The sequence below is a fragment of the Lepus europaeus genome, chromosome 16 (assembly GCF_033115175.1).
Source record: "Lepus europaeus isolate LE1 chromosome 16, mLepTim1.pri, whole genome shotgun sequence".
NCBI lineage: Eukaryota > Metazoa > Chordata > Mammalia > Lagomorpha > Leporidae > Lepus > Lepus europaeus.
This window is the reverse complement of record NC_084842.1, coordinates 90745932-90766964: the sequence shown is the minus strand read 5'-3', so window position 1 is coordinate 90766964 and position 21033 is coordinate 90745932. Positions and strand designations below refer to the sequence as shown.

Here is a 21033-nt window from a genome sequence, read left to right as displayed (position 1 = left end):
CAGCCAACCTTCCAGGTGCTGCCTTGTCCTCCAGCCCCCTTGCTGCCACCCCCGTGGGCCAGGAGCTCTCTGGGAGCTGCAGGAGGGCTGCAGAGCCAGGGCACCATGCTGGCTGGGACCTGCTGGGTCTGCAGAGAAAGGGGCAATTAATGAATGGGAAACCCCGAGCAGCTACTGCCCAGAGAGGGGCTCTCTGCTGCTGGCCCACCCCAGCGCAGCAGGTCTGTGGCCAGTGGCAATGCCGGCATGGCCTGCACGCATGTCCTACCACCCAGCCCTCAGAGGTCCTGCCTGGCACCTGGCCCCCCAGCCGCCTGCCTCAGGATCCACCCAGAGAACAAGGGAGTTGGGGAGTTGCTCTTTCTCTTTAAGCTGGCAGCCCAGCACACAGGACAGCATTGTCTTCAGTTGGGCAGTTGGGCACGGTTTCCAGTGGCCGAGCCCTGCTCCAGGAGGAGCCTGCTGGGCGATGCCGAGGATGGCGGCCTCAGCCCCTCGATGGGCACTCAGTGCCCAAGACTGGCACACACCTGCTCTGGAGCCCTTCCCGGCCCTCCCTGGGTGGGCCGCAGCGTCTCCTGTTCCCACCTACCTGTCCAGCTCTGGGTATAGGCCCTTGGGAGCTGCTGTGCCCACTGGTGAGGTCAGAACTGTAGCCTCTAAGAGGCCAGTGACTGTAGTTTTGGGGTCCTGGCCCTTCTTAAGTGGGGCAGATGGCACCTGGCTTCAAAGAACCCCTTGGGCTGGCAGGGGAGCAGGACAAGACCAGGCCAGAGGGTCCCAGAAACCACCAGCTCACCAAGAACACCTCCTGCCTGCTCCCAGCCAGCCTGGGTGGCCCCAGTCCCACTCTCCACTTAACAGAGCCCGTACTCCCACCCCCAGCCAGCCTGGGTGGTGGCCCCAGCCCCACTCCCCATCGTTGTTGTTGTTGTTGTTTTTTTTTTTTTGACAGGCAGAGTGGATAGTGAGAGAGAGAGACAGAGAGAAAGGTCTTCCTTTGCCATTGGTTCAGCCTCCAATGGCCGCTGCGGCTGGCGCACCACGCTGATCCGATGGCAGGAGCCAGGTGCTTCTCCTGGTCTCCCATGCAGGTGCAGGGCCCAAGGACTTGGGCCATCCTCCACTGCACTCCCTGGCCACAGCAGAGAGCTGGCCTGGAAGAGGTGCAACCGGGACAGAATCCGGTGCCCCGACCGGGACTAGAACCCGGTGTGCCGGCGCCGCAAGGCGGAGGATTAGCCTAGTGAGCCGCGGCGCCGGCCATCCCCACTCCCCATCGTAACAGAGCCCGTACCCCCACCCCCAGTCAGCCTGCGTGGCCCCAGCCCCACTCCCCATCGTAACAGAGCCCGTACCCCCACCCCCAGCCAGCCTGGGTGGCCCCAGCCCCACTCCCCATCGTAACAGAGCCCATACCCCCACCCCCAGCCAGCCTGCGTGGCCCCAGCCCCACTCCCCATCATAACAGAGCCCGTACCCCCACCCCCAGCCAGCCTGCATGGCCCCAGCCCCACTCCCCGTCATAACAGAGCCCGTACCCCCACCTCCAGCCAGCCTGCGTGGCCCCAGCCCCACTCCCCATCATAACAGAGCCCGTACCCCCACCCCCAGCCAGCCTGGGCGGCCCCAGCCCCACTCCCCATTGTAACAGAGCCCATACCCCCACCCCCAGCCAGCCTGCGTGGCCCCAGCCCCACTCCCCATCATAACAGAGCCCGTACCCCCACCCCCAGCCAGCCTGCGTGGCCCCAGCCCCACTCCCCATCATAACAGAGCCCGTACCCCCACCCCCAGCCAGCCTACGTGGCCCCAGCCCCACTCCCCATCATAACAGAGCCCGTACCCCCACCCCCAGCCAGCCTGGGCGGCCCCAGCCCCACTCCCCATCATAACAGAGCCCGTACCCCCACCCCCAGTCATCGAGGTCGAGGCACGGCAGCTACAGTGACAACTGCTCTAGATCACATGACGCCCTCTGAGAGACACTGTCACACCATGGAGCCTGCCTGGGCCTTTCAGGAGTCCCCAAGCCAGGCTGGCCCCTCCATCTGCGGGGGGAGGGGCTGAGAAGGGATAGAGAGGGGAGGCACTTCCTGGGCATCAAGGCTTCTTTTAACAGTTGCTGAAAGGGTCCCTGTGCTGCCTCGCTCACCTGCAAACTCGGGGATCTGTGCGTCCTCCACCTCAAACAGCAGCTCGTCGTGAATCTGGGCCACCAGCCTGCAAGGGAGGGCGGGAGTCACCTGGGAGGCTGCGGCCTGCACATGGGGGTGAGCGGTGGGGCTCATCCTCTCAGGTTTCCTGGAAGGTGCCCAAGCGGTGTGGCTGGGTGGGGATGCAGCCAGGCGATGCTGTTTGGGGGGCTGGGAGAAAGGCCTAGAGGGGCTGGGCAGCCCCTATCTGTGCCGACCCCAGGGAGCCTGGCGGAGATTTGGGAAGGGCTCGCTGAGAGCGGGTGAAGACATACACGGGACGTGGGGAGCGCCTCGGGAGCTAGGGACAATTCCTTCCCTATTGGGAATGCCAGCTTAGAGAAAGGGGATGAGAGGGGAAATCCTTTGTAAAGTTTAGTGGGGCTGGCGTGTGGCACAGCGACACCAGCATCCCATATGAGCACTGATTCGAGTCCCAGCTGTTCCACTCCTGACCCAGCTCCCTGCGCCTGCGCCTGGGAAAGCAGCGGAGGACGGCCCAAGTGCTTGGGCCTCTGCCATCCAAGTGCGAGACCTAGATGAAGCTCCTGGCTCCTGGTTTTGCCTGTTGCAACCCAGGCCGTTGTGGCCATTTGGGAAGTGAACCAGCAGATGGAAGATCCTTCTCTGTAACTCTTTCAAAGAAATAAATAAGTCTTAAAATTTTTTACTTTTAAAGTCAAAGACATACATATTGAAAAAGAATCTGGAAAATATATGACAATTCAAAGCACAAAACAATGCTCTCCTCCCCCCAACCTACCACAGTGGGCATCTGGGTGACCTAGCCAGGAACGGACATGTACTTCCTCTCGGCACTCAGTCTCTGAGGGACGGCTGCCCAGACAGCTGTGCCCAGCTGCACTCCTGGCCCAGGTCTGGGGAGAGACTGGGTGCTTTTTCCTGGGTTCCTGCTGTGGGCTGTCTGCCCTGGGCCTGGTAAGCGCCCTGCAGCCTTTATTAGCAGTCCATCAGGAACCGCTGAGGCCTACCCCAGGGCTCAGTAGAGCGAGGAAGCAAGGACAGGTGCTGGGCAGGGCTACAGATTCAAGCGGGGGCAGGCAGAGTGCTAGGGACATCTGAGTGGCCAGCCCTGGGTGCTCCGTGCTGGCCATGCAGAACGTGCCTCGCTGACTGTGCTGGCCCCCGGACACGCCACACTCCCTTTAGAGTGGGGTTGGTGTTGGCGTATGCTGCCCGGGCAGGTGCGGTCTCAGAATTTGGGTGGACATGAGGCTGCTGGGCTTCAGCTCTGGACCAGAGGCCAGCCCCTCCGCGTAGGCTCAGGGGGACCACGTGCGGAGGACATCCACAGGGTGGTCTCTGGGGCCTGTGGCCCAGCAGGAGGGACCAGGCCACGTAGGGGCCCATGTACTCTGCCCTTCGTGTGGTCTCAGCTCTTCTGTGGGCGGGGATCACGTCCTGTTCCACCACCTCCGCTACCTGCCCACGACAGGCTGCTCCTGGGAGCTGGGGCTGCGCCCCCGTGGGGGGTATGACATGAAGCGGGCAGCAGAGGTTTCCATGGCCTGCTCCACATGTCTTCTCCGTGCCGGCCCCTTTGTGGTTGGGTGGCGACAGCGATGTGTGCCCAGCGAGCAGCATTTCCCGGGCTCCCTTTCAGGAGAGAAATACACACACCTCCTGCCAGGAGGGTTTCAGCATGTCCGACTCGGTCGGGGGCCGGAGCTCTTTCCACCGTCGTCACTTTCTCCTTGGGCCTGAAACTTCGTGATGGGTGGAGCAGACACCTCCATCACGGCACCACAAGGGGAAGGGCCAGGGAGCCACAAGCACTGGGGTCCTGTCGCCCTGAGTTTCTGGAACAGAGGCAGCGACCATGGGGCTCTGCACTCCTCGTGATGGTGAAAAATCCACCATGTGGCCCCCAGTTGCTGTGGCGTGGCTGGGGTGTACTCCAGAAGACGCCCCACTGTGCCTGGACCACGGAATGGGGGACCGTCCGCCAGGGGCCGTGGGCGCTGCCCACGAAGCAGGCCTGCAGGACACAGGCTGCCGCTTGGCGTGTGCCTCCTGAAACTACTTTGAGGTCTCTGGTTCTCAAGGGGACTTGGCTTTAGAATGAACAGAAACCTCAGAGAAGGTTCTTGCAACTTTTTCCGGATTTAGCCGAGACCATTTTCACACTCCTTGAAATTACGCCGTGCGATTCTGAGCGGCTGGTGTGGCAGGATCCTAAGAATAGTTTAATTGTTAGTCACTTACACATCACTCTCACAGCCGCAGAGACGCTGCCATGTTTCTAATTGGAAACTGGGACACAGGAAACAAGGAGAAAGGCACCTCAGTGCAGCTCCTGTGGAAAGGGGCTGACCGCTGATGTCACTTCCTGTCCCTCCAGCCCGTGTCTTGTTTCTGGGTGTCCTGACCAGGAGAGCTCGCCTCAGCCCCCGTCCGGGGCAGCTCCCCCTGCAGAGGGGCACCCCCAGCTCTGCTGAAGCCCCTGTGGCTCCAAGTCCACCAGGGCTGCAGGTGGCGCACCCCAGGGGTACATGGACTTTGACAAGTCATACTGGGCTCTGTGCCTCAGTTTCCCCTTCTCAACACTCAGGCGTTGGAGCTAATGGTCTCTACACATTCTAAAATCCAGAAGGCCTTCTCTTGAGGGGCCTGTCTGAAGAGAGAGAGGGGCCACCAGCTTCCCAGCACTGGGCCTGCGAAAGCCAAGGGCTGGGCCACCGCAGGCCCTCCTCCTTCCTCGTGCTGACAAGCATGAATGGCACTTGCCCGTCCTGGATCTGTCCCCTGGCCCAGCCCGTGTCCCCGGGTGATGAATAGTGCTCCAGGGGCACTTGTGTGCAGCTTCTCACCTGGCCCAAGCCTGCCCTTTCTACACACCACCCAAAGCCACTCATGTCACTCCTGGGTAGATGACACTTACAAAACCCACGTGTGTGAATGCCGTGTCCCCCGGGAGCACTTTGCTGTTCCCAATGACAACAGAGGGCTGCTAACGGAGGCGACAGCAGGCCGTTTGGCCCCTGAGTGAGAATGGTCTGTGGTCGACTTTGAGAAGGCTTTAGTCACTCACACTTCCTTGGTCAATTCCACACAGAACAGAAACGATCAGCCACTCCAGACTGGACTTACTCTAGATGCAGGACCAGCTCCTGGCTTCCAGTGGCTGAAAGATGGAAAGCCGACATGGCGGCTTGTCCCCATGAGAACTGTCATCTACTCTGCAGAAACCGTGGCCACGAGCAGCAAGCAATCAGGAAGCCCTCGGCATGTGCACACACGTGTATGCGTGCAGGACAACACGGAGAGTGGCCGGGGAGATGAGGTGCGGCCAGAGCTGTCGCATTCTGCCCCTGCCTCGCAGCCACTGTCGCCACGGCAGCAATCAGAGCAGCAGCCCAGAACAGGGGGCTGTGGGGTCCCTGGGGGCAGTGCACCTTCCTCCCGAGACCACTAGGATGACAGCCCCAGCTCTTCCCCAGGGCAGCAAGTGCCTGTCAGGGGCTGCAAAGGGCAGAGGCCAGCAGGGGTCTGTGGCTGGGGACCATCTCCTCCCCGCGCCACACACGCTCCTGTATCAAGTTGCTGAAATCACCAGAAGTCAAAAGGAACAGGAGGATATATTTGAAGAGACAGAGGAGACTTTTTTGAAAGATGAAAGATCTCTGACAAGGATAAAACCACGCCTTGAGAACGTGAAGTGATTTCGAGCTAAGAGAACGTCGTCAGCTCCATCCCTACAGCCCAAGGCAGGCTCTGTGGGGGCTCTGGTGGGGGCCAGGAGCCCTCTTCACAGACTGTGCTTACCCCTCCCTGACCCTCAGCCAGCAGGGGCCGCGTGGGAGAAGGTGGGCAGAGGGAGGGAGGCCCGTTTGGGGTCTGACGTGATCCGTCTGAGAGGGCTGATGTGGGTTGTTGGCCAGAATGGGGTCCCAGGATGCCCGGCGTGAGTGCAGCTGCATGAGGACAGGGGTCTGGCTGGCCACCTCAGGCAACACCAAGGCCTCAGTTGGCCAGGCGGAGGTGGCTGGGGCAAGAGCTCCTTGTCCTCTCACCACAAGGGCATTCGGGTGCAGGCCAGGGGAGCGCCAAGGCAGAGAGAGGCCAGAGAGCCAGGGCCCTGGGGCAGCTGTGCCAGAGCCCCCACCACCAAGGGCCCCTGAACCTTGGCTCTGGGGACAAAGGGCGACAGCAGCAGGAGCTGTACATGGGCATGGCTGGGGTTGCTGGCAACAAGGGTGCGGATGGGGCAGTTTGTAGTCCCCAGGGTCCTTGCCTGCCTCTGGGAGGGGCAGCTGAGTGTGGTGCCCCTGGGCCGTTTAGACATGTCAGTCCCACAGGTGGGAGGTGGCAGGCCCAGCCACAGAGCCTGTCACCCTCCCACCCGAGCTCTGGCAAAGGCTGCTTCTGGCCAGGTGGCCTCCGCCCGCTGACCTGGCCGTCAAGGTGGGCGAGCTGGAGACCGCAGCGAAGATGCGGATCATGGCCATCTTGCAGAGGTCTGCAGCTGAGCCTGGGGGACACGGAGGAGCCTGTGTCAGGGCCCTGGGGTGCGTGGCACGTGGCACCTGTTATCACAGTGTTCTCACAGCACCGTTAAGCAGAGATGCTGATCCTGACCTAGTTGGACCTAGCCAGAGACCAAGGGGGGCTTCCTGCAATGAGAGGAAGCAAGTGCCCCACTCCTCCCGCGGGCTGTCCTGGGAGCTGCTCTCAGATGCCCTACCCCATTGGGCAAGACAGAGGGGCCCCAGGCCACGTTCCGGTGCTGGCTGAATTTTCTGCAGAGCTTGGCTCTTAGGGAACCGTCCTGATTCGAAAGCCGACCTTCCACTGAGTCCTGCACTTGCAGGTGCTGTTTCACTCACGCCTCCTGACAGCAACCACCAGGCATGCGCAGTCCTGCAGCCCCACGCATGGGGAGGCAGCTGGGTGCAGAGCTGGGAGCAAGGAGCCGCAGTCAGTAGGCAGCTCAGGGCCCGGTACCTTGCACCACGAAGTTCACTGCTTGGCGCTCTGCTTGGGCCCGGAGCTGCGATTCCTGCGCGCAAATCCTCGGCAGAGGCCTCCTCCTGCCTGTGATGGATGTCACATAGCCTGCATGGCACAAAAGAGAAGCGGACGAGAGACAGAAATGAACGGGCTGTGTAGCCTGATGGGCTTGTGCCCCTGTGAGCACAGTGTCTCCTGACCCCTTGCCATGGTGCTGATGCTGGCCTGTGGGGGAGCAAGCAGGTTTGGGGGGGTGAGGAGAGCACTTCACAGGTGGCCCACACTTGTGCTCCCCTGACTTCTGGCTGCATTTAAGTCTGAAGTAGGGGGGCTGGGGCTGTAGTGCAGTGGTGCAATGGGTAATCCTCCACCTGTGGCGCTGGCATCCCATATGGGCGCTGGTTCTAGTCCTGGCTGCTCCACTTCCCATCCAGCTCTCTGCTGTGGTGGCCATTGGGGAGTGAAGCAGCAGATGGAAGACTCTCTCTCTGTCTCTCCCTCTCTCTGTAACTCTACCTCTCAAATAAATAAACAAAGTCTTTAAAAAATAATCTGATGTAGGACAAGGGAGGACAGTTTTTGTCCTGTAGCAGTTGTTCAAAGCCATTTGTGGGAAAACACCAGCCCTGCTCCCCTCAGCCCTGCTCCCCTCAGGTGGAGGCACGGCCCAGGCCCTGCGAGAAGCAGACCCACATCTGGTGGCGCAGGGGCTCTGAGAACAAGAACATAACACAGGACGCTGGCTGAGTGTATTCCTGTCCTGAGTAGGTGCTGGCAACCAATCCTCTGCTTTGGGTTTTATGTGTCTGAGGACATTAGAAGAATTTCCTACATTAGAATAATCATAAACATGACACAGTATTGAACACCCGTTGGGTGCCAGGTGATTCCTGAAGTGTACTCACGGTGACTGGCCATGTGAGGATAAGGAAGAGCTGTGTTTCTGTCCTGGCCCATTTTAGTTCTTGCAGCTTCCGTGTCTCGAGCTTTGGCTGGAAGCTGGGCGTTGTGGGTTTTACGTTGCTGGTGCCGAGTGTGCTGCCTTCCAGAGTGTTCAGAAGGGGGCCAGTGCTGTGGCATAGTGGGCTAAGCCTCAGCCTGTGGCGCCAACATCCCTTATGGGTGCTGGTTCGTGTCCCAGCTGCCCCTCTTCTGATCCAGCTCTCTGTTAATGGCCTGGGAAAGCAGTAGAAGATGGCCCAAGTGCTTGGGCCCCAGACCCAGAAGAAGCTCCTGGCTGTGGATTGGCTCAGCTCAGCTCCAGCCATTGCAGCTGTTTGGGGAGTGAATCAGTGGATGAAAGATCTCCCTCCCTCTGTCTCTCCCTCTCTCTGTCTGTAACTCTGCCTCTCAAATAAACAAACAAAATCTTTAAAAAAGTGGCCAGCTTAAGTTATGTGCAGGCCATCTTGATCCCTCTGAGGTCTCTAAGTTTTGTTAGGGTAAGTTTAGAGGAGCTTTTCATCTAAAGCTAGTTTAGACGTATCTGAGGTCTCTATGGAACGTCCCAGGGTTCCAACATGGATTCTCACAGTAAATGGGTAGAATGTAAATTTTCTAGGCTAAATGCTGGCCCAATGCTCCATTTTTGGAACAAGATATTGGTCCATTTATCATTCATTAATTCGAGTTTGTTTTATTGCTTCCAGAGAGGTCTGGCTCTGGCCCCTTCTCACATGCAGACTTTTGGTTCAGTTCACCCAGCAGGGGTTGGTTGCCCACCCAGACACCCCCTCCACTCCCAGCTCACATGATCACACATAACCCACCCCTCTGTCCACCTGTTCACAGAACCAGGAGCCCTGGGCACCACCAGCCACATGGGAGCGGGCACGGCAGTTGCCGCGTGCTTAGCCACAGCCGGCTCACCTCTCTGGTGACACTGAGTAATAGCTGCTTGGGCAAAGTCGCTGATTTTCTTGTACTTCTGCAGAAAACTCTCCAAAAACCGGGCAGCTTCCGTAACAGACACTCCAAGGCAGGCAGCAAGCCGCTCTTTCCCTGTATGTAGGAAGACCCGGGGTCAGAGCCAAGGCCACGAGCTGACCAGGGCCTCTGGGATGACCTGGGGAGGGAGGGGCACTGAGAGCGCACTTCCCGGAGTGACTGCCCGCCCAGCCAGGAGCTGACCAGGGCCTCTGGGATGACATGGGGAGGGAGGGGCACTGAGAGCGCACTTCCCAGAGTGACTGCCTGCCCAGCCAGGAGCTGACCAGGGCCTCTGGGATGACCTGGGGAGGGAGGGGCACTGAGAGCGCACTTCCCGGAGTGACTGCCCGCCCAGCCAGGAGCTGACCAGGGCCTCTGGGATGACATGGGGAGGGAGGGGCACTGAGAGCGCACTTCCCGGAGTGACTGCCCGCCCAGCCAAGAGCTGACCAGGGCCTCTGGGATGACCTGGGGAGGGAAGGCCCAGCTGGAACCTCCAGCATTTTCTGATCAGAGAAGATGGCGTTAGCGGTGACTTTTTTTTACCCACAGAATATCACTTCAACATTGACAATGACACTGTGACAACACAGGGAAGAGGCAGTGGAAAGAGAACATGGTCAGGCCTCCTGTTCCCTAAACAGCCTAGGTTTGATGGCAGCACCCACGTAGCCTAGCTGCACCTCACAGCCTCTCAATAGGGTGGGAAGGAGTGGAGAATTGGAAATCAGAGGCTGGAATCTGAGACAGGCTGAGGGCAAGCCAGGGGAAGGCCTGGGAAGGCAGGAGGAGCTAAGGCTGCAGGGAGACCCTAGTGCAGGTCTTCCATAGTGAACATGCGCTGGTCCTGCTCAGGATGGAGTCCTTGGTGGTGTCCTAGGGCTGCTCCTTGGGTGGAGTGCCGGGTGGGCCGGGGCTGCTCCTTGGGTGGAGTGCTGGGTGGGCCGGGGGCTGCTCCTTGGGCGGAGTGCTGGATGGGCTGGGGGCTGCTCCTTGAGTGGAGTGCCAGGTGGGCCGGGGCTGCTCCTTGGGTGGCGTCCCGGGCTGCTGCTCCATCTGTGATGTGCTGGCTGACGATGACGACGCTGATGTCATTTCGGGTGAGGAACTGCAGGTAAGCGTCTTCAATCTCAGGAAATGGCAGTGATGCTTCTTGTTGAGCTTCCCCGTGCCGCCAGCAGGGAACCAGTCCCGTGTCCGTGTCTCTTCTTACCACCTTCACTTCTCCCCTCCCCGCCAACTCTGCAGCGGTGCAGGGCTCAGCCCGGAGCTCCCAAGTCCTAGCTTTGACCTCCACACTGGGTACCAGGTGCTGTCCATCTGGACACGGCCTGCTAAGCGTTTCAGGCCGTGAGTGAAGTGGACATGGTCCCTTCACTCAGCCTGACCAGTGGGAGATCTGATTCCAGAACCGGGGAGGTTAGAGAGTGACACAGAGGAAAAGGAGTGGAGATGTGGGGTCTACAAAGACTGAGGGAGAGACCTCTAAGGAGTGGGACTGAGCTGCCTGTAGCGAGGTCACTCCCAGGTCAGCAGCTCCACACAGAAGAGCGTTGGAGTCCCCTGATGGTGAAGGGTCAGATGCCTTCCACTGCCTGGCCAGGAAGAGTGGGGAGTCTGCAATGCCCTGTTCTCTGCAAGTTTACCCCAGCAGACAGGGGTTCCACTCCTGAGCTCTTGCTCCTTCCTCTGTGCCCAGGCCTGGCTGTTGGAGCCTGGCTGAACCCTGACAGACGAGCGGGGACTGTCAGGGAGGGCTGGGGCCAGCCCCTGTGCCCGACTTGCAGCAGTGCGTTGCCACAGAAGTGCCTCTGCGCCAGCTGGAAGCTGCTGGTCTGATGCTGGGGCAGACGGCAGAGGCATAATTCCAGCGCACTCTGCGGAAAATCAGCTATGTGATCGCGGTGAGGACCACGCGGAGGACGGAGAGGAAGCATCAGGACTGTGAAACAGGCACAGAAGGTTCTGGAAACGAGTTGCTGCTTTCTTTTAAGATTTATTTATTTATTTGAAAGGGAAAGTTACTGAGACAGAGGGGGACAGACAGAACCTTCCATCTGCTGGTAAACTCCCCAAATAGCCTCATGGCCGGAGCTGGGCCAATCTGAAGCCAGGAGTCAGAAGTTTCCTCTGGGTCTCCCACGCGGGTGCAGGGGCTCAAGCACTTGGGCCCTCTTCTGCTGCTTTCCCAGGAGCATTAGCAGGGAAGTGGAGCAGCTGGGATTTGAACCGGTGCCCACATGGGATGCCTGTGCCACAGGTGGCGGTTTTACCTGCTATGCCACAGTGCCGACTCCGTAGATTGCACCTTTTTTCATACAAATTTCTTCCATGCTTTCGTTCAATTAATCAGGTTTCTGCTTCTTAAACTGTAACCATATGCAGGCCTGACTCCCTGAGCGAACTCTGGGGTCTACGAGGTGGGAGGGTGAAGCACTCCTTACCTTTCAGGCCCTGTGTGAAGCACACACTTTGACTTTCCCACAGACGTGTGTGTGTGTGTCACAGTTCTAGCTTTAGGGAGACAGGCTTCACTCCCTTTCCTCCAAGTGCTCCCCTGAACACCACTCAACGCCTGATTCTTGTTTCTGTCCTGCATGGAAACGCACCCTGGCCTCAGGAAACCCGGCCGACTCGGCTGATCGACTACCACAGACAGTGCTGCCCTGCGTAGGCCTCCTGGACTCGCCCAGCGCTGCCCAGGCCAGGGGCAGCAGGGACCGTCAGCACCATGCTCTCAGCCCCTCCCATGCGTCTCGCCTCACAGATGCAGGACCCCTTCGAGCAGGCCCTGGGCCATCGTCCACAGCCCTCCTGGTGCCAGGACTCAGTAAACGCCTGCTGATCACAAGACAAATGCACGTGCAGCAAACGAGACATGTTTGACAATGTGAGGCTGGCTGTAAGAGTGACAGGAGCTCGCAGCAAAGCTGGGGAGTTAGAGGATGCCGCGAACAAGGCTGTCGGGGTGAGGGGTAGACAATGAACCCGGTCCACAAGGGGCGGGAAGCCAGGAGCAGACTCAGAGCAAGGCCTCGGGTAACTGAGCTGTCAGCTCCGCACATGGCCTGCTAGCCCCTGCAGACCCGGGGCAGATCCTAGGGTGCTGCGGGGCCAGGATCTCCCCACAGGCTATAGGGGCAGAGCACAAGGACCCCTCATCCCTTTCCAGAACCTTCTGTGCCTGTTTCACAGTCCTGATGCTTCCTCTCCGTCCTCCGCGTGGTCCTCACCGCGATCACATAGCTGATTTTCCGTGGAGTGCGCTGGAATTATGCCTCTGCCGTCTGCCCCAGCATCAGACCAGCAGCTTCCAGCTGGCGCAGAGGCGCTTCTGTGGCAACGCACTGCTGCAAGTCGGGCACAGGGGCTGGCCCCAGCCCTCCCTGACAGTCCCCGCTCGTCTGTCAGGGTTCAGGTTTCAAACATGAGAACAGAGCCACAGCCAGAGCCACAGTAATTGTGGCTGTCACGCTGGACAGAACAACGGGGGCAGCAGAGGCGCAGGCTCAGGGTGGGACCTCCTGTGTCACTGTTGTGCTAAAAGCAGCCAGATTCCCCGTTTCTTCAGCACCAGGGCTGATGACTCACGCTTATTACACAGTGTAGCTCTTCCCTCAAGAAACGCATACTCCAGGAGGCAAAGGGATGGCGGCGCAGCCGACCCCTGGGTGCAGGGGTGGAGGGCGCAATGTGGAGGGCTGGGCCCTGCGTCCCCCTGGAGCACAGCTCCCCACAGCAGAGGTGCCACACGCCCACCCTCTGCCCCTTGCTCTCCGTTGCATTTGAGGGGCCAGCCCCAGAGGTGGTGCCACAGGGGCCTCGGGGAAGCTGCACAGCCACCCGGAGCACTCGCTGACATAGCACAGACTTTCAGTGGGACCCAGATGTGGGGGCAATGACAGAGATGTGCCAGGCGCGGCCTCAGAAATTCCTTTGAGAGCACCCGCCAAGGAAGAAATGGTCACAGTGAGGGGTGGCAGGGTGGGGACGCCAACCTGGCCGGCTTGGGGAAGGCAGGGTTCTGCAGAGCTGGCACTCACGGCACATCCACAGCACATGGTCCTGGAGCAAGGACACGAGGCTGCAGGAGCTAACACGACTTGGCAGAATGCTCAGGGGAGCCACAGAGAGGAGGAAACAGACCAGGAAACACTGGGAAAAATCAACCCAATGTCACTGCTGTCACCCGCTGGGTTTAGTTCTTCACACAGAATTTCTTGGACTAGGCCCCAGAAACTGTGCTGAAAGACTGTCAGTGCGTACTGTGTGCCTTCTCTTCTCACAGGCGACGAGCAAAGCTGACAGGAGCACCTGCCCCACCAGGCTGCTGTTTGAGCCGGGGGATGAAACAGAACCAGGAGCAGGTGCGGGTGGGCATCTCTCCCAGCTGGGCCTGAAGAACCAACTGGCCACGCAGGGCAGGGAGCTGAGGGGCTCTGGCTGATGTCAACCGTAATCCGAGGTGGACGAAGGCCGATCCCTCCCCAGCTGAGTGTCCGAAGAGAGCAGAGCCCAGCCAGCACCTTGACTGCAGCGTGGCGGGGTCCCAGCTCAGCTGGGCCTGGACCCACAGAAGCTGGGAGATAGTAAGTGCTGTCTCACGTCACTAGGTCGTGGCAATGTTACCCGGAAGTGGGTATCTACCACGGTGGCTGCTGGCTGAGAAGGGAAGAGCCAGTGGCAGTCTGAAGGAGTGGAGCTCTGGGGCTGTGGGCTTGTGGGGCTGGCATCCACTCCGAGAGAAAGGTGGAGGTGTGGAGACAGGATGTCACTCACAGTCCTGGAAGAGGTCCTGGAGCACGCCCAGGGGCAGGCACACGGGGACCGGAGGCACACAGCTGTCCGGCTGACGGGTGACCCCAAGATCTCAGCTCCTGGGTGCTGCATACCTGCTCCGTAGACCACTGAGTACACCACCCTCTTTGTCTGCTCTCTGTCCACATGTGTCACATGTTCCACAGGCATGTTCTTCCTGTGTAGGAAGACGGCAGATGTCAGCAGTCGGCACTGTCCACAGAGGGATGGTGAGTCCGAGTCACGTGCGTCCCTGTCACTCCTCTGGAGGGTCTTAACCATGGCACATCAGCCCTGTCCCAAGGGCAGGGGAGACCACCCCCATCTGCGGCATCCAGCTCGGCAAGGCTCCCTGATGGGAACGTGATGATATGGTCCGAGCAGCCAGAGTACAAACACCAGCCCCTGAATCATGGGGTACCCATAAAGCAAAACCAAGAGCTCGGGCCGGCATTATGGCGCCGTGGGTCAGGCTGCATCCCGTAGCACAGTGCCAGCCCGAGTCTCAGCTGCTCTGCTTCCCATCCAGCTCCCTACTAATGTGCCTAGGAAAATAGCAGGTGCTGGTCCAAGTACTTTGGCCCCTGCCACGCATCTGCAAGACCTGGATGGAATTCTAGGCTCCCAGCTTAAGCATCTAGAGAATGAACCAGCAGATGGAAGATTCTCTCTCTCTCCTGCTCTGTCATTCTGTCTTTCAAATAAATACATAAATAATAAATATTTTTAAAAACTGCTGTCACCGTAGGACACCACCCCTGTTCACAGAGCGAGTCCCAGTGGTGGGGTTTGGGGCCTGTGCTGTATCTGTGCTTGTTGCCACGGAGCAGCTTGTTGCTAGTCCTTTTTTAGCTCCTAGGGAATGGGACAAGCAGCCTCGGCCTCCTGCAGACAGGAGGACAGTGGGATGAGCCCTGTCCTAGGGCTAGAGCATTCAGACCGAATGATGATCAACCCAACATCTGACCGGCATCTGAACCACGGCCGTCTGCAAACATTAAAGCCGAGACAGCTGAGCATCACAGGAGCTGCAGGCCACTGCCGGTGCCACCAAGGCTCCCCGCCTGCCAGGCAGTCTCCAAGACAGGAACAGCCCTGAGCCTGGGCACCTCCCGCCGCCTGTTGCTCCTGCAAGCATGCTCATCATTCACATGAGGCCTCCCCGACGGACTCGGACAAGATTCAGGAGTGGAGAGAGGGAGAGCGTGGGCGAGCGGGACAGAGCGCTCTCCTGTCTCTGTGACTGGCTCTCTGCTGGGCTGCTTCACTGCCCAGTCAAGCTACCACAGCTCTGCCTTAGTCTTCACTCCCCGCTGTTGCAGAGTGGTCAGAGGCCAGCCCAAGGCGAAGGCTTAAGGTCTTGGTTTTTCTGAGCCTGCAAGCTGCCCTGGGCCTGCACAGGGGTTTGTTCTTCTTTGTATTTATTTTCATCTACTTGATAGGTAGAGAAAGAGAGAGACGGAGGGAGGAGGGAGAGAAAGGCAGACACACACAAAGAGATGGATCTTCTACACTCCCCAAATTCCCACAATAGCCAGAGAGAGGACAGCCCAAATCCAGGAGCCCAGAATTCCATGTAGGTCTCTCACATGGGTGGCAGGGGTGCAAACTCTTGAGCAGTAACCTGTTGCTTCCAGCATGCACTAGTAGGAAATGGAGGAGCCAGGACTTGAACCAGCACTTCCGTGTGGGACGCGGCTTCACCCATTGCATCATACGTGCCTGTCCCTGCACAGGGCTTTCTAAATGTCCCAGTACACACGTGCTTTGAGTGTCCAATTTCCCAAAGCACCTGTCACCCACACCTTTCCTCCTAAACTCAGGTTCTGCTGTTTCCCTTAACTAGAGCCACTGCCCTGGCAGCTGCAGAACGGGTTCTGGGTCAGACAGGACGAGGGTCTGTGTCCCTCTAGCAGCAGCCCCAGATACATGGGAACAGATAGCCCATTTCTTTGAGTACGGGGTGCTCTGCTCCCCCCAGAGCCAGGGAGGTTCACTCAGCTGCCTGCATCTTCAGGATTTGCCAGGGCAAGGAAGGACACCATAACCTCCTACTTTTTATTCTGTTTTGAGAAGGAGGGAGGGGGAGGGGGAGGAGGAGGGGAAGAGGGAGAGGGAGAGGGAGAGAGAGAGGAAAGGAAAGAGAGGAAAGGAGAGAGAGAGGGAGAGGGAGAGAGGGAGAGAGGGACACTCCCACCCACTGGTTCACTCCTCAAACAGCTGCCATGGCTAGGCCTGACCTAGGAGGGCAGCCGGGCAGCACGCGGTTCCGTAAGCCATGCCGGCGGCCTCCCAGAGACTGCACTGGGGAGAGGCTGCAGTCAGGAGCAGGGGGAGCTGAGCTCAGGCCCCTCAGAGGGACGTGGGTGTCTCCAGCGCCAGGCCAAAGGCTCGTCCTCCTGCTGGCTCTACGTTGCCTTTTTCTTGACTCATGAGCTGCCTGGTTTCTGTGCATCTCTCACTGCTTTCCAGAGTTCTGGCAAAGCTGTTTCGTAAATTCGGCTCGATGTTCTGGTGTTTCTGTGGGAGATGGGCCATGGAGTTGCCCTCTCCAGTTTTCACTGGAGTTTTAGATGCCATTCATTTTATCAACTGACTGCAGTCCAGTGCCTTTCTAGTTTTCACCTCCTCTTCTGATGTGTTAAGCTATTTTGCCTGCTTGTTCATCTCACTCTTAAACTTGCTGTTGTTAAGATAAGATTCGGTTAGGAAGCAAAAGAATCAAATTGCACCCACGCTCAGAGCAAACATTTGTCAACTTGTGACAAAGTACCCTCACTCTGTACCTCACTCCGTACCTTTATTTTGGAAATTCTGTGTTTGCTCTAAATCTGCTCCCAGGAAAGAATCTGTCGGTAAATGTATTAAGAAAAGCTTCCAGGGCTGCCCTGTGGCACAGTGGGTTAAGCCTTTGCCTGTGGTGCTGGCATCCCATATGGGCGCCGGTTCTAGTCCTGGCTGTTCCACTTCTGATCTCGTTCTCTGCTATGGTCTGGGAAAGCAGTGGAAGATGGCTCAAGTCCTTGGGTCCCTAAACCTGCGTGGAAGACTGGGAAGGAGTTCCTGGCTCCTGACTTTGGATCAGCTCAGCACTGGCCCTTGTAGCCATTTGGGGAATAAACCAGAGGATGGAAGACCTCTCTCTCTCTCTCTCTCTGCAACTCTGCTTTTCAAATAAATAAATAAATAAATAAATAAATAAATAAATCTTAAAAAAAAGAAAAAGCAATGCTTAAAGAAAACACCTTCTGAGGCTGGCATTGTGATGTAACGGGTAGAGCCACCGCCTGCAGTTCCAGCATCCCACATGGGTGCTTTTTCGTGTCCTGGCTGCTCCGTTTCCAATTCAGCTCTCTGCTAATGGCCTGGGAAAAGCAGCGGAAGATGGCCCAGGTGGAAGGCCTGGAAGAAGCTCCTGGCTCCTGGCTTTGGCCTGGCCCAACCCTGGCCACTGGGGCCATCTGGGGAGTGAATGAGCTGGTGGACAATCTCTCTCTGTTTCTCCCTCTCTCTGTGTGACTCTATCAAATAAACAAGTCTTTACAAAATAGGTAACGGGTAAAGGGGAATAGCTTCTACTTGCCCTCCCAGGGTCACCTGACAACAAGGGCCAATGCTGTGGTCACAAGGTCAAGCTCCACCTGTGACTCAGGCATTCCAGATGAGCTCCTGGCTCCTGGCTCCAGCCTGGCCCAGCCCTGGCTATTGTGGCCACTTGGGCAGTGAACCAGTGGGTGCAAGATTGATCTCTCGCTGTTTCTCTTTCTCTCTCTGAAACCTCTACCTTTTAAATAAATAAATAAATCTTTTTAAAAAAGACAATATGGGGCTGGCGCTGTGGTGCAGTGGGTTAACGTCCTGGCCTGCAGTGCCGGCATCCCATATGGGCGTCTGTTCAAGACCTGGTTGCTCCACTTCCCATCCAGCTCTCTGCTGTGGCCTGGGAAGGTGGTGGAAGATGGCCTAAGTCCTTGGGCTCCTGCACCCACGTGGGAGACCCAGAAGAAGCTCCTGGCTCTGGATCGGCACAGCTCTGGCCATTGCAGCCAGTTGGGGAGTGAACCATTGGATGGAAGACCTCTCTCTCTCTCTCTGCCTCTCCTCTCTCTGTGTAACTCTGACTTTCAAAGAAAAATCTATAAATCTTTTTAAAAAAGACAATCCCTCAGCCCAAATGAACAGATCTAATGAAGACTGCGGGGAGGGCAGGAAGGAGGCACTTGGAGCAGGGTACAGGCGGCCTCCCCAGCCTGATGTCCCAGAGATGAAAAGTGAAGAAGAGCACAAACCTTTCCCAGAGCCACCCTGAATCGTCACAGACCCACAGTGGTCAGCAGACGCTGTGACTGCCCAGTGGACGGCTCGCTCTGATGACGCAGAATACTCCTTCCAAGCCCAGACAGGGCATCCATAGTAACTGCTCTGTGCTTGTTTGTTTTCTTCTTTCTTTCTTTTTTATTTGAAAGGCAGTCACACACAGAGAGATCTTCCATCCACTGATTCACTCCCCAAATGGCCACAATGGCTGGGGCCGGACCAGGCCAAAGTCAGGAGCCAGGAGCCTCCTCTGGGTCCCCCATGTGGGTGCAAAGACCTAAGGACTTGGGCCATCCTCCACTGCTTTCCCAGGCACATTAACTTTAACAAGGAGCTGGATCAGAAGTGGAGGAGCTGGGACTGGAACCAGCACCCATATGGGATGCCGACATGGCAGATGCTATGCCACAGTGCCCATCCCTGGTCCGTGTTTCTTAAGGTACACAGAAAATATAAAAAGTTGGCATGAGATAGAAATAATAACTTTTATATCAGTGTAATAAAACTAGAAATAAAAACTAAAGCAAAACCCAAATAAACCAAAGAAAAAATATATATCTATCAACCATATTTTGAGTGAAGGAAAGTACAAACAGAAATGACATAATTTTCAGTGAAAACATTCATGTCAGAACCAAAATTTTTTTTTGAAGTCTATGCATAGTTTTTCATAATACACACTTCCCACAAACTTGCTGAAGACATTTTGTACACCTCGGCATCTTAATGGGGAAACACGAGAAGCACTCTTACTCAGGCCCAGAACAAGGCAGGATGCTGTCCACTCTCTCACTGTTAACACTGTTCTGCAGGCATTAGCCAAAGTACAAAATTGAAAAAACAAGAAATTGGCCGGCGCCGTGGCTTAACAGGCTAATCCTCCGCCTTGCGGTGCCGGCACACCGGGTTCTGTCCCGGTTGCTCCTCTTCCAGTCCAGCTCTCTGCTATGGCCCGGGAAGGCAGTGGAGGATGGCCCAGGTCCTTGGGCCCTGCACCCGCATGGGAGACCGGGAGAAGCACCTGGCTCCTGGCTTCGGATCAGCGTGATGCACCGGCCGCAGCGGCCATTGGAGAGTGAACCAACGGCAAAAAGGAAGACCTTTCTCTCTGTCTCTCTCTCTCACTATCCACTCTGCCTGTAAAAAAAAAAAAGAAAAGAAAAGAAAAAACAAGAAATAAAAAAACCCTGTCTCTACTTGCAGAAGACATGATAGTATTCCTGGAAGCCTTGAAAGAATCGATGATAACGTAATTCAGCAAAGTAGCAGGAAATAAAATTAACATGACACGTCAATAGCCTTCATTATGAAGATATTACAGAGAAGAGACAGACCCATTTGCAATGTTAACAGAAAAGATTAACTACTCAGGAATAAATTTAAGACATGTGTAAAACCTGCATCAAGAAAACTTTAAAACCTCCTGAAGATACGCAAGTCGGCCTGCTCAAATGGAAGACATCCCTTGTTCCTGACAGAAATATTCAGCATCATTAAGATGTCATCTCTCCCTGAGATAATTTGTGAATTTAATGTGATCTCAAAAAAAAAAAAACAAAAAAAAAAAAACAAAAAACAAAACACCAAGCTTTTTAATGGAACTACCACAAGGCTATATTTAAATTCATATGCAAAATACCCAAGAATAGGTAGGAAAACAAGACAAGAGCTACAAGGGAACCAGGCTGCCCGGGTATAACACAGCACACCATGTTCTCTGTAACTGCAGCAGTGTGGCACTGGCACACACATAGACCACTGGACGAGGACAGTTCTGACACAGACTCAGGGACTTCAGAAATCTAGTGTAATAAAGAGGGGGTCTCCAATCACGGGATAGACGTGAACTTTTTTGATAAATGGTGCTGGGACAACTGGAGAGCCATTTGGAAAAGAAGAAAACATAGGTGGGTGGATGTTTGGCCTAGTGCTAGGACACTGGTTGGGAAGTCTGATCCCATATCAGAGGACCTGGGTTGATGTCCCAGCTCCACTTCCTGCCGATAGGCGCCCTGGGAAGCAGCAGGTGATGGCTCAAGTAGCTGGGTCTCTGTCGTCCATATGGGAGATCTGGATTGAGATTCTGGCTCCCAGGTTGGGCTTGATATACCCCAGCCATTGCAGGCATTTGGGGAGTGAACTAGTGGATGGAGTCTCTCTTTATTTGCCTATCTCTCTCTTTCTGTCTCTCTTAAATAAAATTTTGAAAAAAATTTAAAAGGGAAAAAACATGAGTGGATTCTTCTATAACTTGGATGTACAGAAAGGTTCCCCCCCCATAATATTTATTTATTTATTTGAGAGTTACAGAAAGAGAGAGAGAGAGGGAGAGACAGAAAAGTCTTCCATCCACTGGTTCACTCCCCAAATGGCCACAATTGCTGGAGCTGGGCTGATCTGAAGTCAGGAGCTAGGAGTTTCTTCCAGGTCTCCCACGTAGATGCAGGGGCCCAAGCACTTGGGCCACCTTCTACTGCTTTCCCAGGCCATAGCAAAGAGCTGGATCAGAAGAGGAGCAGCCGGGACTAGAACTGGCACCTATATGGGATGCTGGTACCACATGGGGAAGAGGCTTAGCCTGCTAAACCACAATGCCAGCCCTGAGAAAGGCTTTCTAACTACAACTCAAAATTTGGATGCAATAAAAAGATTGACAACTTTGATTATAAAAAATTTCCCCTCCCAACAAAATACCAAATCTTTTATATGGCGTAAGATAACATAAGTGGTCAAAGGACAACAAATTAAGTGAAAATATTTGTAACAAATATCACAGATGAAGCGCTGACATATATACAAAGAAATTTTAAAACTGAGGAAACAG

At 56.3% G+C, this 21033-nt stretch overlaps 1 protein-coding gene across 1 annotated transcript in view; it reads right to left on the bottom strand.

The window, feature by feature from the left end:
- The window catches only part of POLN (DNA polymerase nu), a 205819-nt gene that overhangs the window by 1437 nt on the left and 183349 nt on the right, over window positions 1-21033 (bottom strand). Inside the window, exons 19-23 of the mRNA XM_062213723.1 lie at window positions 13988-14070; window positions 9036-9167; window positions 7161-7271; window positions 6609-6687; window positions 2156-2223 (exon numbers count right to left, since the gene is read on the bottom strand). Coding sequence (XP_062069707.1) covers window positions 2156-2223; window positions 6609-6687; window positions 7161-7271; window positions 9036-9167; window positions 13988-14070 — 473 coding nt within the window. The remainder of the gene's footprint in view (window positions 1-2155; window positions 2224-6608; window positions 6688-7160; window positions 7272-9035; window positions 9168-13987; window positions 14071-21033) is intronic.